At 34.3% G+C, this 12,139-nt stretch overlaps 3 protein-coding genes across 4 annotated transcripts; 1 reads left to right on the top strand and 2 right to left on the bottom strand.

The window, feature by feature from the left end:
• Positions 1-2,939: 2,939 nt before the first annotated feature.
• Positions 2,940-3,929, top strand: LOC145626203 (uncharacterized). The gene is made up of 2 exons (XM_081678631.1): positions 2,940-3,460; positions 3,518-3,929. Exons 1-2 carry the CDS (start codon positions 2,940-2,942, stop codon positions 3,927-3,929), a joined length of 933 nt encoding a protein of 310 aa, XP_081534757.1.
• Positions 3,930-5,658: 1,729 nt separating this feature from the next.
• LOC145626248 (uncharacterized) lies at positions 5,659-8,276 on the bottom strand. Of its 2 annotated transcripts, XM_081678678.1 has the most exons (3): positions 8,143-8,276; positions 6,164-6,774; positions 5,659-6,025 (listed from the first exon to the last, which is right to left on the bottom strand). In XM_081678678.1, exons 2-3 carry the CDS (start codon positions 6,761-6,763, stop codon positions 5,801-5,803), a joined length of 825 nt encoding a protein of 274 aa, XP_081534804.1. In that variant the 5' UTR covers positions 6,764-6,774; positions 8,143-8,276; the 3' UTR covers positions 5,659-5,800. The 2 variants fall into 2 exon arrangements, with proteins under 2 accessions (XP_081534804.1, XP_081534803.1); XM_081678677.1 differs by having other exon boundaries at positions 5,659-6,774.
• A 931-nt stretch (positions 8,277-9,207) lies between these two features.
• On the bottom strand, positions 9,208-11,594 carry LOC145628419 (oxygen-evolving enhancer protein 1, chloroplastic-like). The gene is made up of 2 exons (XM_081680715.1): positions 11,271-11,594; positions 9,208-10,158 (listed from the first exon to the last, which is right to left on the bottom strand). Exons 1-2 carry the CDS (start codon positions 11,508-11,510, stop codon positions 9,403-9,405), a joined length of 996 nt encoding a protein of 331 aa, XP_081536841.1. The 5' UTR covers positions 11,511-11,594; the 3' UTR covers positions 9,208-9,402.
• Positions 11,595-12,139: the final 545 nt, after the last annotated feature.

Genomic DNA, 12,139 nt, shown 5'->3' with positions numbered 1-12,139 from the left:
TGTTGTACTTTTTATTTTTGTACAAATTACTTCATGAAAATAATACGAAGTATTGTTTTGATATCTGATATATATTCATGTGATCGAAATTGCTCACTTACAACCAAGATAGTTGAATTGATTGGGCACATGGATCTACAAGTGGACTCAAGCTCGTGATGCACTATAACAACAAAATTATGTAATTATCGTGATCCGTTAAAAAAAAATGTAATTATCGTGATCCTTAAAATTATGCACTATATGGAGTACATTGCTTGCATAACAATGAGCTCGATGATTATCCAACTTTATCATCGGTATATTCTAATTGTTACTTTATGTACGACTCGTTTAAGATTGTGTACATTTAAAACTCGTTACTTTTGTACCCCTCAGCCCCAACCTATAGTGCATGCCTCAAAGATATAATTTTCATTAATAAAAAAAAATAAAAAAGGAAGAAGAAGGGATGGAAAATTAAATTAGGTGCATTGAATAAAAACAACTAAAATCTTTGCATGGAGGATTGTTAGAGAGAGCACGAATGGCTCCGAATTCACCAATAAAGCTAGGGCTAAAATAGAGTCATTTTCAAATCTATGAACCCTATATATCCTACCATCTATAATAAGATCACAACCCCTATAAATTAAAGGGTCCCATCAAATGATAGGGCTTAGTACAGTTGAAACAAGGACCATGGGTTCTAATCTAACTGTCCTGTTTCTCTTTTTGTTTGGGAGCTAGCTAACCATTATTATTTATGACTTAACCCACTATTTCATCAACTCTTTGTCATGCAATGGAGCCCCCCCTTGGCCATCTACTTCCTTAGCTTGTGGTGCCAACCACCACCAAGCCTAATACCATCCCATGTGCAATGTGCATTGCCAAAACTTCCATGCATCCATATCTAGCTTATACATATCCACACATTTCTCGTCTTCTAATCTTTAATTGGTACTTTTACAACTCTTATATGATCGACTGGCAATGTCTGTTAATTTAAAATACATCTAATGCGTTTTAATCTAGGTATTTGTGGAATATGTCACAAAGACTTACTACGAAGTTAGTTTACATGTATGCTTCAAATTCTATTAATTGATGGATGGACACTATCTTATAACTTTACTAAGCTAGTTGGCATCTATTATACTAATTAATTAAGGACGAGTTTTATATATTATATAATCTATACATGGTCATCAATGTATGTATATGTATACAAAGAAACAAAGCAACATACACCTTAATGGATGATATACAAACAAATCTCATTACATATATAAAAGTACATAATCCCTTGATTAATGGGTGAGGAGTATCTATTCCTAGATTACACTAAGTATTAGCTTGGCTTATTGTAATTTTATTATTATCTTAATTAAATGCACTCATTTAATCTCCCCTTATTAACTAAGCTTAATTTAATTTTTTGTCACGCCTCCTCTCCTTTGTTGTTTTGTTTAAAGCCTAGTTTATACTAAAAAATTTCATGGACCTAGCTAGTTAAGTACTTCATACTATATATACATATTCCAAACAAAAGAAACGCAAGTTAAATAGTGATTGTTCCATTTGTCGGGCCAAAAATAAGCACCAATTTTGTCCAAATTCACACTATCATTTTTCTACCTCGTGACTCACATAGGTGGAACCCAAAACTTGTTAGCTATATTATCAAGAAAACCTCTTTTGTCATTCGTTAAATTTTTATGTGTAACATTTTAGGTTCCATAATTATCTCGATCTCCTTATTTAATGGTTTGGTGCATTGTATGTACCTAAGTGAGGAAAGAAAACATGAATATAATAGCTTGTCCTCGTTTTATGGGTGTATCTATCACATTGAAAGTCATATATAGTGTTATGTGGTATGTCGATTATGAATTAACCTTTTTACAATTGGTTCAATTTGTATTCTTAGTTGTTCAACAAATACGACATAAGGATGTCCTTTTAGTTACTCGATCTATGAAGATCCTTGTAACATGCATGCATGCTGACGTGTCATTGATAACTATTATGACAGGGTGAATTAAGCAATATTTGATCACCAATGTATATACGAACACATATGCACCTATACTCATTAGATTATTATGATCTTTGTTGGAGTTTTTTTTTTATTTGTTGTCTGATGTTCAAATAATTAAGCTTGTCATATTGTATCAATTTTGTTCTTCATGTAAGTTATGTGTTTGTCACTTTGTTGTTGATTTTGATTCCTTAATTAAGGAATAGTTGTGATGTTACTTTCTGCTTTTTTTTAGCACATGTTCGTGTAGGAGCTGTTTTTACCTTGGTGTGGCTGCTATATTAGTAAAATTTTGCACAATACTTGCGCATTAATTTTAGTAATAGGATGTTAATTACTACTTATAGCTTTATGATTAAGAATGTTTGATTGATAATAATCTCAAGTTTCAAATTAAGTAGATCTTTCAAATATTGAGCTCAAAAAGGTTATTGAGACTAGCCTTAAGCTCGAATGTAAATGTAATGCGTCACATTTTAACTCGAGCACTTCTAATAAAGGATAATTCCTTCCTTAATCAAGCCAACTGTTCCTATGATGAGAAGACAGCTGGAAAGAATATTTTCTTATTGTTGCTGTTATTTTTGTTTTCAGTGCACATGATTAGCTGTTGTTTGGTTAGGAAGTTTGTCCAGTAGTATATATGTTATCCTCCTTCTAGGCCGGGTTGCCTCCTTATGTAAGAAAATTAATCTGCATCTTTGAGCTCGAGCTAATCAAGTTCTTTCCTCTCTTCTCTTTACTCTCTTCTCTTATTTTTATCTGATTAAATCCCTTTGCACTAAGGTTATTTAACTCTTTATGGTATCAGAGCCATAGTGCAACATCGGGATATTGATAAAGTTCATATCTTTCTGCTTTAGCTTCAAAGAAAAACACATATTTCTCACCTTTTTCACTTAAAAATCGAAGCTTTATGGCAGTAGACACAAACAGTGTTCTGTATTTGCATCCAAATGATGGTTCTTATTCCATCTCTATTGACAAGCTCACTGGAGCTAGTGATTACAGATCTTGGAGGAGAAGCATGGAGATAGCTCTCACTTCAAAGAAGAAGATTGGGTTTGTGCTGGGCACTGTCCTCAGAGCTACCTATGCAGCAGATCCTGTGAAAGCAGAACAATGGGACACATGCAATTCTATGGTAATATCCTGGATACATGCTTGCCTTTCTGATACTATTAAAAAGTATGTTCTCTATGTTAATACAACTAGGGAGACATGGGTGCAACTTGAAAAACGATTTTCTATGGCAAATGGTTCTAGAAAGTATAAGTTAAACAAACATCTCTATAATCTTAAGCAGAATAATAATCCTGTCAATGTTTATTATACTGCTATGACTAGCCTTTGGGAAGAACTGGATTCAATGAATGTTATGCCTGTAATCACTGAAACTTCTTCTGAAATGAGAACCTTGCTTAATACTATTACTAAGTATTAGGAAGAAAGTAGGCTTTTTCAATTTCTAAATGGCTTAGATGACTATTATAGTGCTATGAGGACTCAGTTGCTTATGATGACTTCATTACCAACTGTGGAAACTGCTTGCTCTATTTTGCAACAAGAAGAAAGTCAGAGAGAGATTTTGCAAAAATCTGAGCCTGATAGTTATGCTATGTACATCAAAAATGCTGCTCAAATCTCGGGTAAAAGTCTGTCCTGTTCTGCCTGTGGTGGAAAAGGTCATACTCACTCTAGATGCTGGACTGTTATAGGGTATCCTCCCTGGCATTCTAAGCATAAACCCAATGCTACTAAACCAAATATCAGACTCTCTGACCAAAAATGGCAACAAAACAAATCAGCTCCTAAACTTGCTGCTGTGGCTCAGGTGGGGAGTTCAGATACAAGAAAATATTCTTTCCAGCTGTCTTCTCATCATAGGAACAGTTGGCTTGATTAAGGAAGGAATTATCCTTTATTAACTTCTTATTGGCTTGTTAACACAAATAAGAACACAAAATTTCATAGATATTTGGGGATTTTGTATTTTAATGTTGCATAAGCTCACATGAATTTCGCACATATCCAATGATAACTTATTTATAATTTCCTTTAAATATAATCTTAATTTTGACATGATATTATTTACCTTGTAAACAATAACATAGACTAATACGAGTATATTACAATGTTATAGTTATCGTACTAGTAGCAAATACGAAAAATAATCTTTGGTAGGGTAGATTATTAACATATGATCGCAAGTTCCTAACTCATTAATATGAATGTGACACAAAGAATACGAGTATATTACAATGTTATAGTTATCGTACTAGTAGCAAATACGAAAAATAAACTTTGGTAGGGTAGATTATTAACATATGATAAGTTCCTAACTCATTAATATGAATGTGACACAAAGAAATAACAAATCCATCTTGAATAGTACGGACTACAGAGAATCAAATATATCTAGGGCCGTTTTGAGGTATGAACAAAAATCTGAGATAAGCCAGTATATAGTTTTACTCCTGTTACACCATGCATGTCATAACTAAACTACTACGTATAATTTGTGGCCCATTTTTACTGTTTTTTAATTTTGTTTACTTTATATATGTAAGGTCACTTTCGGTCATTTATAACCTTATCATTTTGTACAATTGTCTGTGATAAGTTAGGCAAAAAAAAATAGGATTAAGATTAAAATATTAAACTTTAATCTGTTTCAAAGTAAGTAATGTTTGTTTACATGAAATTATGGGAACAATAAGCTTGGTTAAAATAACAGTACATATGTAGGTCCTATTTTATAAAGCTGGACATCTTAGTACTATTGTCTAGCTGTTTTATTAATTAGCTTTGCTACCTTTTTTTTTTTTTTTTTTTTTTTGGTGAAATTGCTACTTTTTTTTCTTAATTACATTTGGTTTAAACTTTATACAAGAAACAGTATTAGTGTCAGAATTTGTCATCAACAACTGTATACATTTGTCAATATTATATTATACATACAAATTACAAATCCTTTCATTTTTTTTGGGTTATGGTGGTCCTTTGCTTTGTTGGTTTGCAATAATGTGATTTAATTCTTAATAAGCTCAATTAAATGCTGAATCAATTGGATACTTGTTGAGCCTCTATGTATTTAGCTATTAGGCTTTTTGGGCCAATGTTAGTTTAGGCCCTAATGTAGCTAATTAAAACCTCACTTAACGTTAATACAACTCAAAGAAAATCAATTCCTAGCATGGTATGGAAGCTCTAAACCCTAAAAATTGAAATCCATAATCATAAGTTCATAACCACAAGTTTTTTTTTTTTTTAAGAGGAAGCCACAATAACAAATGATGAAAACGGAATTCTATACACTTGTTATAAAAGTTGTTTTCATGAAACAATTGGACTGTAAACAATGGGTTACTGTAATGGGCCGAGGCCCAACTAATTGGAAACCTCACTCTTCATCCTTTTGAACTTCACACCCAATTTACAACTCTTACAAAAAATTATTGTATCAACAATTCAACTTTTGCACTACCATAATTCCCTTCAGTTTCCTTGCCTACATTTTCGTGCAACATAGAAATCGTATTCTACAGGACAAGCACACTCTTATGAGTTTGCCAGTGAGTTGTACTAGTGGTTCGTAAATTCCGAATCACAATTTCTGAAAGGGCAGCAAAAACTTGACTACAGAATGCTGAATTTTGAAGTTCTAAAACAGGTTACAGTGTGATACGCCATTAACAAACATGGGCATGTTCTAGTAAGCTGCTTGGAAGGCAACAAGGGAGCTTTCCTTTTAACTACTTTCCTTAACTAAGGATTTTAACTTGTTTGATATAATCGACGCAGCAATATCTTCTCTTCGTTTCTCAGCTTATCAGCCCCATATTTTTTTAAACCACTAAAGTTTAGCGCCTTCTTTCCTTCCTCCAGAGCTCGTTTCCTCGCAGCTGATAATGAAATTTCATCCTTCTTATCACTCTTGGAATCCTCCTCCATGCTGTCAGTTCTCTCCTCGCACATGCTAGCACTATCATCCACTTGAACCTTGGAGGCATCTTTCACTTCAGAGCTGGTTTTTGTATCATCATCCTTCGATACTCCATCCACTTGAACCTTGGAGGCATCTTTAACTTCAGAGTTGGTTTTTGTATCATCATCCTTCGATACTCCATCCACTTGAACCTTGGAGGCATCTTTCACTTCAGAGCTGGTTTTTGTATCATCATCCTTCGATACTCCATCATTACTATCATTACTACTTCCCCACCATCTGTTACTGCACTCTGATAAGCCAGCTGATGGGAATCCATATTTGAACTCGTCTGATGAGGTGCTGGTTTCTATTGCCAAACCAGAAGCAAGCATATGATGGGACCGCCAAGTGGCCACAGTCTTGCTTCCTTGGTTCTGCTGTGCATTGTTACCTTGCGACTTTGAAATCTCAGGAGTAGGTTTTGGACTCTTATTATCCTTGGCAAGAGAGCCTGGAGTAGAAGTTGCGGTTGAAGGGGTTGTCACATTGCTCTTTGGTGAAACTCCTCTCAGTGCTTTACTTTTCTCTTTAGCGGCTTCCTTCTTTATGTCTTCAATGCTCTTTCCAGCAAGGTACTTGCGGTGTGGCCATCTCTCAAGACCATTCTCATTGCATATTTTCTTTAGAACACCCGAGGAGACACCAAGAATGTCAGCTGCCTCAGAGAGGGGCAAAGAGAATAACTTGGAGACATCTTCAAATGAGAGGGAATGGTCTATACTAGACTTCTGGTTCTGTCCAGAACTCATTATTGCAGTTCCTGCGAAGGTGAATATGTAGTAAATACAATACCCTTTGATGTTATGCAGCAGGCAGCAGTCTCCAACTCAATATTTGGGCTAAAAATGTTAAAAAGCTAGCAGTTCATAGTATATGAATTATCAATTAATCAATTCGATTCTTTAGAGTCCATTAGAAGGATTATGAGGCAACATCGTAACTCATAAGAATGATCATGAGCCCATAAAAAGGTGAATTACTAGTGTGTGATAAACTGAGAATTTGCACACGAGTTGTGACAAAAACGCTACTCTCAATCATACTCAAATGTCTCAAACATTGATCAACATTCCGCTAACCATGCTCATTAAGACAGGTGACAAGTCGAACAAAATACATTCAAAGTCTCACATGAATACATGATACATAAGTCTATACCACAAGACGAGGTTCATCTCCTACTTAAGGAACCAAAATAGAGTCTGCAAATGAAAATACTAACAGATAGATACACAGGCACAGATAAAATAGAGTCTGCAAATGAAAATACTAACAGATAGATACACAGGCACAGATTACATCAACTATCTAATACTCAAAAGCATATCTCAATAGATGTGAACTCTGTGAACGGTTCCATGCCAATCGTGAATGGTCTTATGAAGACATCCGCTATCACACGAAAACGAATAATGTCACTATGTCACCATGAGCAAATATACCTTACACATAGAGAGAATCAACCAGACCATAACAATCCAATATTTCAACAGACAATCAATTCGAACATATTCCGATTACGGGGGTAACAAATACCAATGGGTGCATACAGCAATGACCTTTTTCACTTCTTAGCCAGCACAAGTAAGCTTTAAGCACAAAATTATCATAACTTAAGTGGAACCCCAATAATTTTGAAATTAAACATACCAAGATCTTGAACACTCTATTGTAAGCCTAATATAAGCAATTATAATTACGAGTATATGCAATGAAAACCTATAATTATGAACACCACTGGATTGCAATTATAGCACCATATTACAACAAAACTTAGAAGTTAAACCTAAAATTACACCCTTTTCAGTAAAATTAGAAGAGGATTGTTTTTCTACTGAATTTAATTAAATTTGGGGGAAAATTAAACATGTAATAGTCTTTGCATAAACCCTAACTGTCAAAGAACAAAGATTAATACATTTAAATTATTAGCAATTGAAAATAACAGCTATAACACAAGGATTTAATCATTCTGCTTAAATCGAATTCATGGCATTTGTCTACCCCTCAAATTTGCAGAACTAAAACAATATAAATTTCGAAATTGCTGACAAATTTTAAACAACCAGAATTCCACAACACAAATAAAACTGCATAAATCAGAAATTACAAAAAAATTTAAGTTCACCTTAATTTTTGGAAACGAGTAGCTCAATATCTCCCATTCTCCCGGTAATTTTGACTGAACAACAGCACTCTATTTGTTTGACTAGCAAAGAGTTTGCCGGTGTTCTATTTGGGCCGACCAAAGTCCAAAAGTATAACATTACAAGTTTACAATTTTTTTTTTTTTTTTGGACTAGTGATTAAACAAATTTGACAAATATTTTAACTAAAAACTTATCTAATTTATTTTATCTCTATTTTTTAAAAATTAATATAAAAATTATCTTATTCAATTATTTGTGTTATTATTGGATGTGATTTTGTTTAAAATTGACTAAAAACTTATGACCTATTTTATTTGAACTAATTTTACAAAAATACAACAGCACAAGTGTAAAATACGAAGAAATAAACAAAACTTTGTATAAAGGTATACCAAGATCCACAAAAGACTATATTTGAGATGTTTGTAAAGGTGTCAATTTAGGCGTTCGAGTCAGGTTTGATGAGGTCGGGTCATATTCATTTCAAACTTGAGTCATGCTAAATTATTGTGTCTAAAACGTTACTTTTTGCCATAAGTATTTAATATTGTTTGAAACCACATATGAACGCTAGTTTGTCACATAAAGGTTTGTTGCGGCTTTAAATTAATAAATGGAAGAGTATATATAAATTAATTGCAAAGTGGACAATTTCAACTACCAAAATGGCCTCTTGGAGTTTCGAATGGTCAACGGGAAGTAATCTATTTTTTATCCGGGTCCAAAAATGTCGAAAATTGGCCTAAAACCAAAGGTTATAATCCATGCTTTCATGTGAATTTCGAGAATAACAAAAACCGAGTCCAAGTGTATGCGTGTGCTTGACTGCTTGGCCCCTATAATTGAAGTGCATATTTCTTTTTAATGATTCAGGATACCATATACTCTTCCGTATTATTTCTTATACTACCATAACAACGTTAAGGATACCTTCCAAGTATTACTCGGTGTAGTTGGTGAGGCGTTCACCTTATAATCTTGAGGTTATACTACCATAACATAGTAGACCGACCGATTCTTGTTTATGCACATTAAAAGTCAAGTAGCACAAACAATTTATTGTTGATATAAATTTCAATATGAGACATGAAAAGTTTGAGACATGAAATCTACAAAGAACTGATAATATACAAGAAGCAGGGTTATAAGTTTCTCCTTAATATAATAGAAGTCATAGAAATCCCTTACAAACTTACAACAAAAAGAGCTCAATAATCATACAGAAATTACCCTGCAATCTATTGCTCAAGTTGTGCATACCAAACTCCTTCAATCTTCACATCTTTAGGAACCTTAGCTCCCAAATCAGTGTCTGATGGCTGCAGACTCTGGAACACTCCGATAACCTCACCGGTCTCGGGCTTGCTTGAAGTCACACTCAAGGTAATTTTTCCTTTTGATGAAGCAGTGTTCTTGATGTTTTCCTTTTGGAGCTCTTCTTCGTCTCCTCTTCCTCCTGCAGGCAATGCCACGGCGTTGTCATATCCTGTGGATCCACCTCTGCCCTTTGGGTCTAGGAAGGATGATCCTCTGTATGATGGGACTAAGAACTCTCCAGTAAAGGCCTCGGGTTTTCCTGAGGCAACAAGCTGCTTGATGGTGAAGAGGAAGGGTACGCGCTCACCACCAGGAAGCTGGACTGTGACTGCAGCGTAGTCAATGCCATCTTTCTCCTCAAACTTGACTGTGCCATCAGGTGCAACCTCAAAGGGTCCCTCAATCTCATCAAGGGTGTAGGTTAGACGGGTCATGAGCTTGGTGTTTTGGAAGTCTGGTGGGGCGTTCTTGCTGATGCCTTCGGCCTTGACAGCGAATTTAGTAGGCTCGAGGCAGAATTTCTTGGCAGTGTACTTGCCTGGCTTGAAGGCAAAGGAGTCAACTCCACCTGCAATGGTTGGGCATTGGTTGGCTGTTCCGGTTCCTTTGACTTCGAGGTATGTCTTGCTTTGGATCTCATCATAGGTCAATCTCTTCGCTCCCTCGGCATTTGCTCCCTGAAACATAACACAAAAACAGTCACTTCCTTTACATAATCTAACAAAAATGCTGAGACTTCAAAGCCAATATAGTCTGTTAGACTGTAACATTTTTTTATAAGTGCCCTTATATTCGGATCAAATGTGGTGAAGTATTCAATTTCAAGGCTCTATACATTTCTATGTGCAATATTATCTTTATTTTCTATCTTACAGTTGTCTGACAATAATCGAACAGACTCATGATCATACCTGAACTTGACTAATGATCAAACATTATAGATAATGAACTGTAATGTAAATACATTATTCTTCCAATCTTAATTATGTTGTACTAATCAAATAGAAGAGCAAAATTATATAACCTGCTCGTCTAAAAGCAAGAAAATGCTATCTTGAGGTGATTTTAAATTCGATTTGATCATTAATATGTTGTTCTACATTAGTGAGGCATAATACACGACTGCACGACCTGGCCTTGCAGGTGCAGAACTTTACATTCGTGTAAGGGACTTATGAAACCGGGGAAAACGCCCCCTCGTATCAGCAGCACAATCTACCAGTGTGCTTGCTTACAGAACAAATGCTTTAACAAGTTGACAATTTTTAACAAGTGATTGGATCAACTAGTTTACATTCTGTAGTACTATACAACATACATCTCTTGTATTCTGTAAATAGAAACTCTTGAGTTTTGACATATTAATCTTTAGACTTATTTGATTGAAATGACAAATTTCAAAAATTTTCTACTTGTACACTTCTAAATTAGTTCACATTTTCTGAGTCAGATCATACTACTACATCCGGTCCAAATTACTCGCAACCTTGGGGTATTATTTGTGAGATATAAAATATTCCAAAGTTGCGAGTAATTTGGATTGGAGGTAGTATAAAGTTTCCTTGCACTTTTTCTCAAGAACTTACTAGCTATATAAGCATAATCACCAAATTAATCACTATTACTATCAATTTAACATAAATCCTTGAGCCTAGCATAACAAACACAATCAACAAAGTGCAAAAACATAACCTTAAACTTATAGGTTCCTGTAAAATCATGAATCTGTAATGCAAACATACTAACAAATCAAATGCGAGTGAAATAAGAATAAGAAAAGGCGGTATACCGAGGCGATAAGAGCCGAGGTGGCGAGAGCGAGGCCAGCAAGCTTGGTAGCATCAACACACTTGTTAGCTAACTCCTTAAGATCAGACTGAAGAGAAAGAGAGACTCTACCAGCACCAGAATCTACACCAAAAGCCTTACAAACATTTTGAGTAGACCTAAGTTGAAGGGTGTTTCTTGAAGAAACTACTTTGTTGGGTTGTTGTAAGAAGGTTGTTGATGCTTGTAATGAAGCTGCCATTTTTGCTCCAAACTCACTTTCTCACTGGTCTGAAATTCAGGGTATCCAAGTTTCTGTAATATGACAGTTCTTTTGGTGGCAGAGAATACAAAATATGTGTTGGATAAAGAGATAGGATATAAGAGATAAGAGATCATATCTTATTGGTTAGTTTTTAAGCTTGTTGGACCTACATTTTTATTTTGTTAAATCTATGTGTCATTGTTTTTGTTATTGATAAAGATATGTACCACACAAATCATATGAATTTGTGGGTGTGAAATTTGAGGGACTACCTCTAATTATATTTTTCATTTGATAAACCATTAAATTATAATTCTTGTGTTTTCTTTAGATGCTAAGGCTTAACTGTTTTGCTTAATATTTTTTATTATAGGTTACAGAAACATAGTTATGTGGAATTGTTATATTCATTTTAATATATTTAGTATATATTTTCAAAATGTTTATGATTGAATTTATGAACTGACATACGTGCAAAATCAAAACTAACATATATTAAAACAAAGTAAAGTATTTATAATAGCAATCTAGCTATCCAATAAATTGCTGAATTAAAATATTTTCAGTTATGAATATTATAGAGAGTTTCTTATGTTCACTAATCGTTGATTTAGCGTGTTCAATCT

This window comes from Chenopodium album, chromosome 4, assembly GCF_948465745.1.
Source record: "Chenopodium album chromosome 4, dcCheAlbu1.1, whole genome shotgun sequence".
NCBI lineage: Eukaryota > Viridiplantae > Streptophyta > Magnoliopsida > Caryophyllales > Amaranthaceae > Chenopodium > Chenopodium album.
The sequence above is the reverse complement of the archived record's forward strand: the minus strand, read 5'-3'. Positions and strand labels throughout refer to the sequence as shown.

Bases quoted from the DNA above. Each gene is read 5' to 3' on its own strand.
- LOC145628419 (XM_081680715.1), bottom strand. From the start codon at position 11,510: ATGGCAGCTTCATTACAAGCATCAACAACCTTCTTACAACAACCCAAC. The intron at 10,159-11,270 runs GTATACCGCCTT...GTTATGTTTCAG, and splicing joins CCTCGGCTCTTATCGCCTCG to GGAGCAAATGCCGAGGGAGC.
- LOC145626248 (XM_081678677.1), bottom strand. From the start codon at position 6,763: ATGAGTTCTGGACAGAACCAGAAGTCTAGTATAGACCATTCCCTCTCA.
- LOC145626203 (XM_081678631.1), top strand. From the start codon at position 2,940: ATGGCAGTAGACACAAACAGTGTTCTGTATTTGCATCCAAATGATGGT. The intron at 3,461-3,517 runs GTATTAGGAAGA...TGACTATTATAG, and splicing joins TTGCTTAATACTATTACTAA to TGCTATGAGGACTCAGTTGC.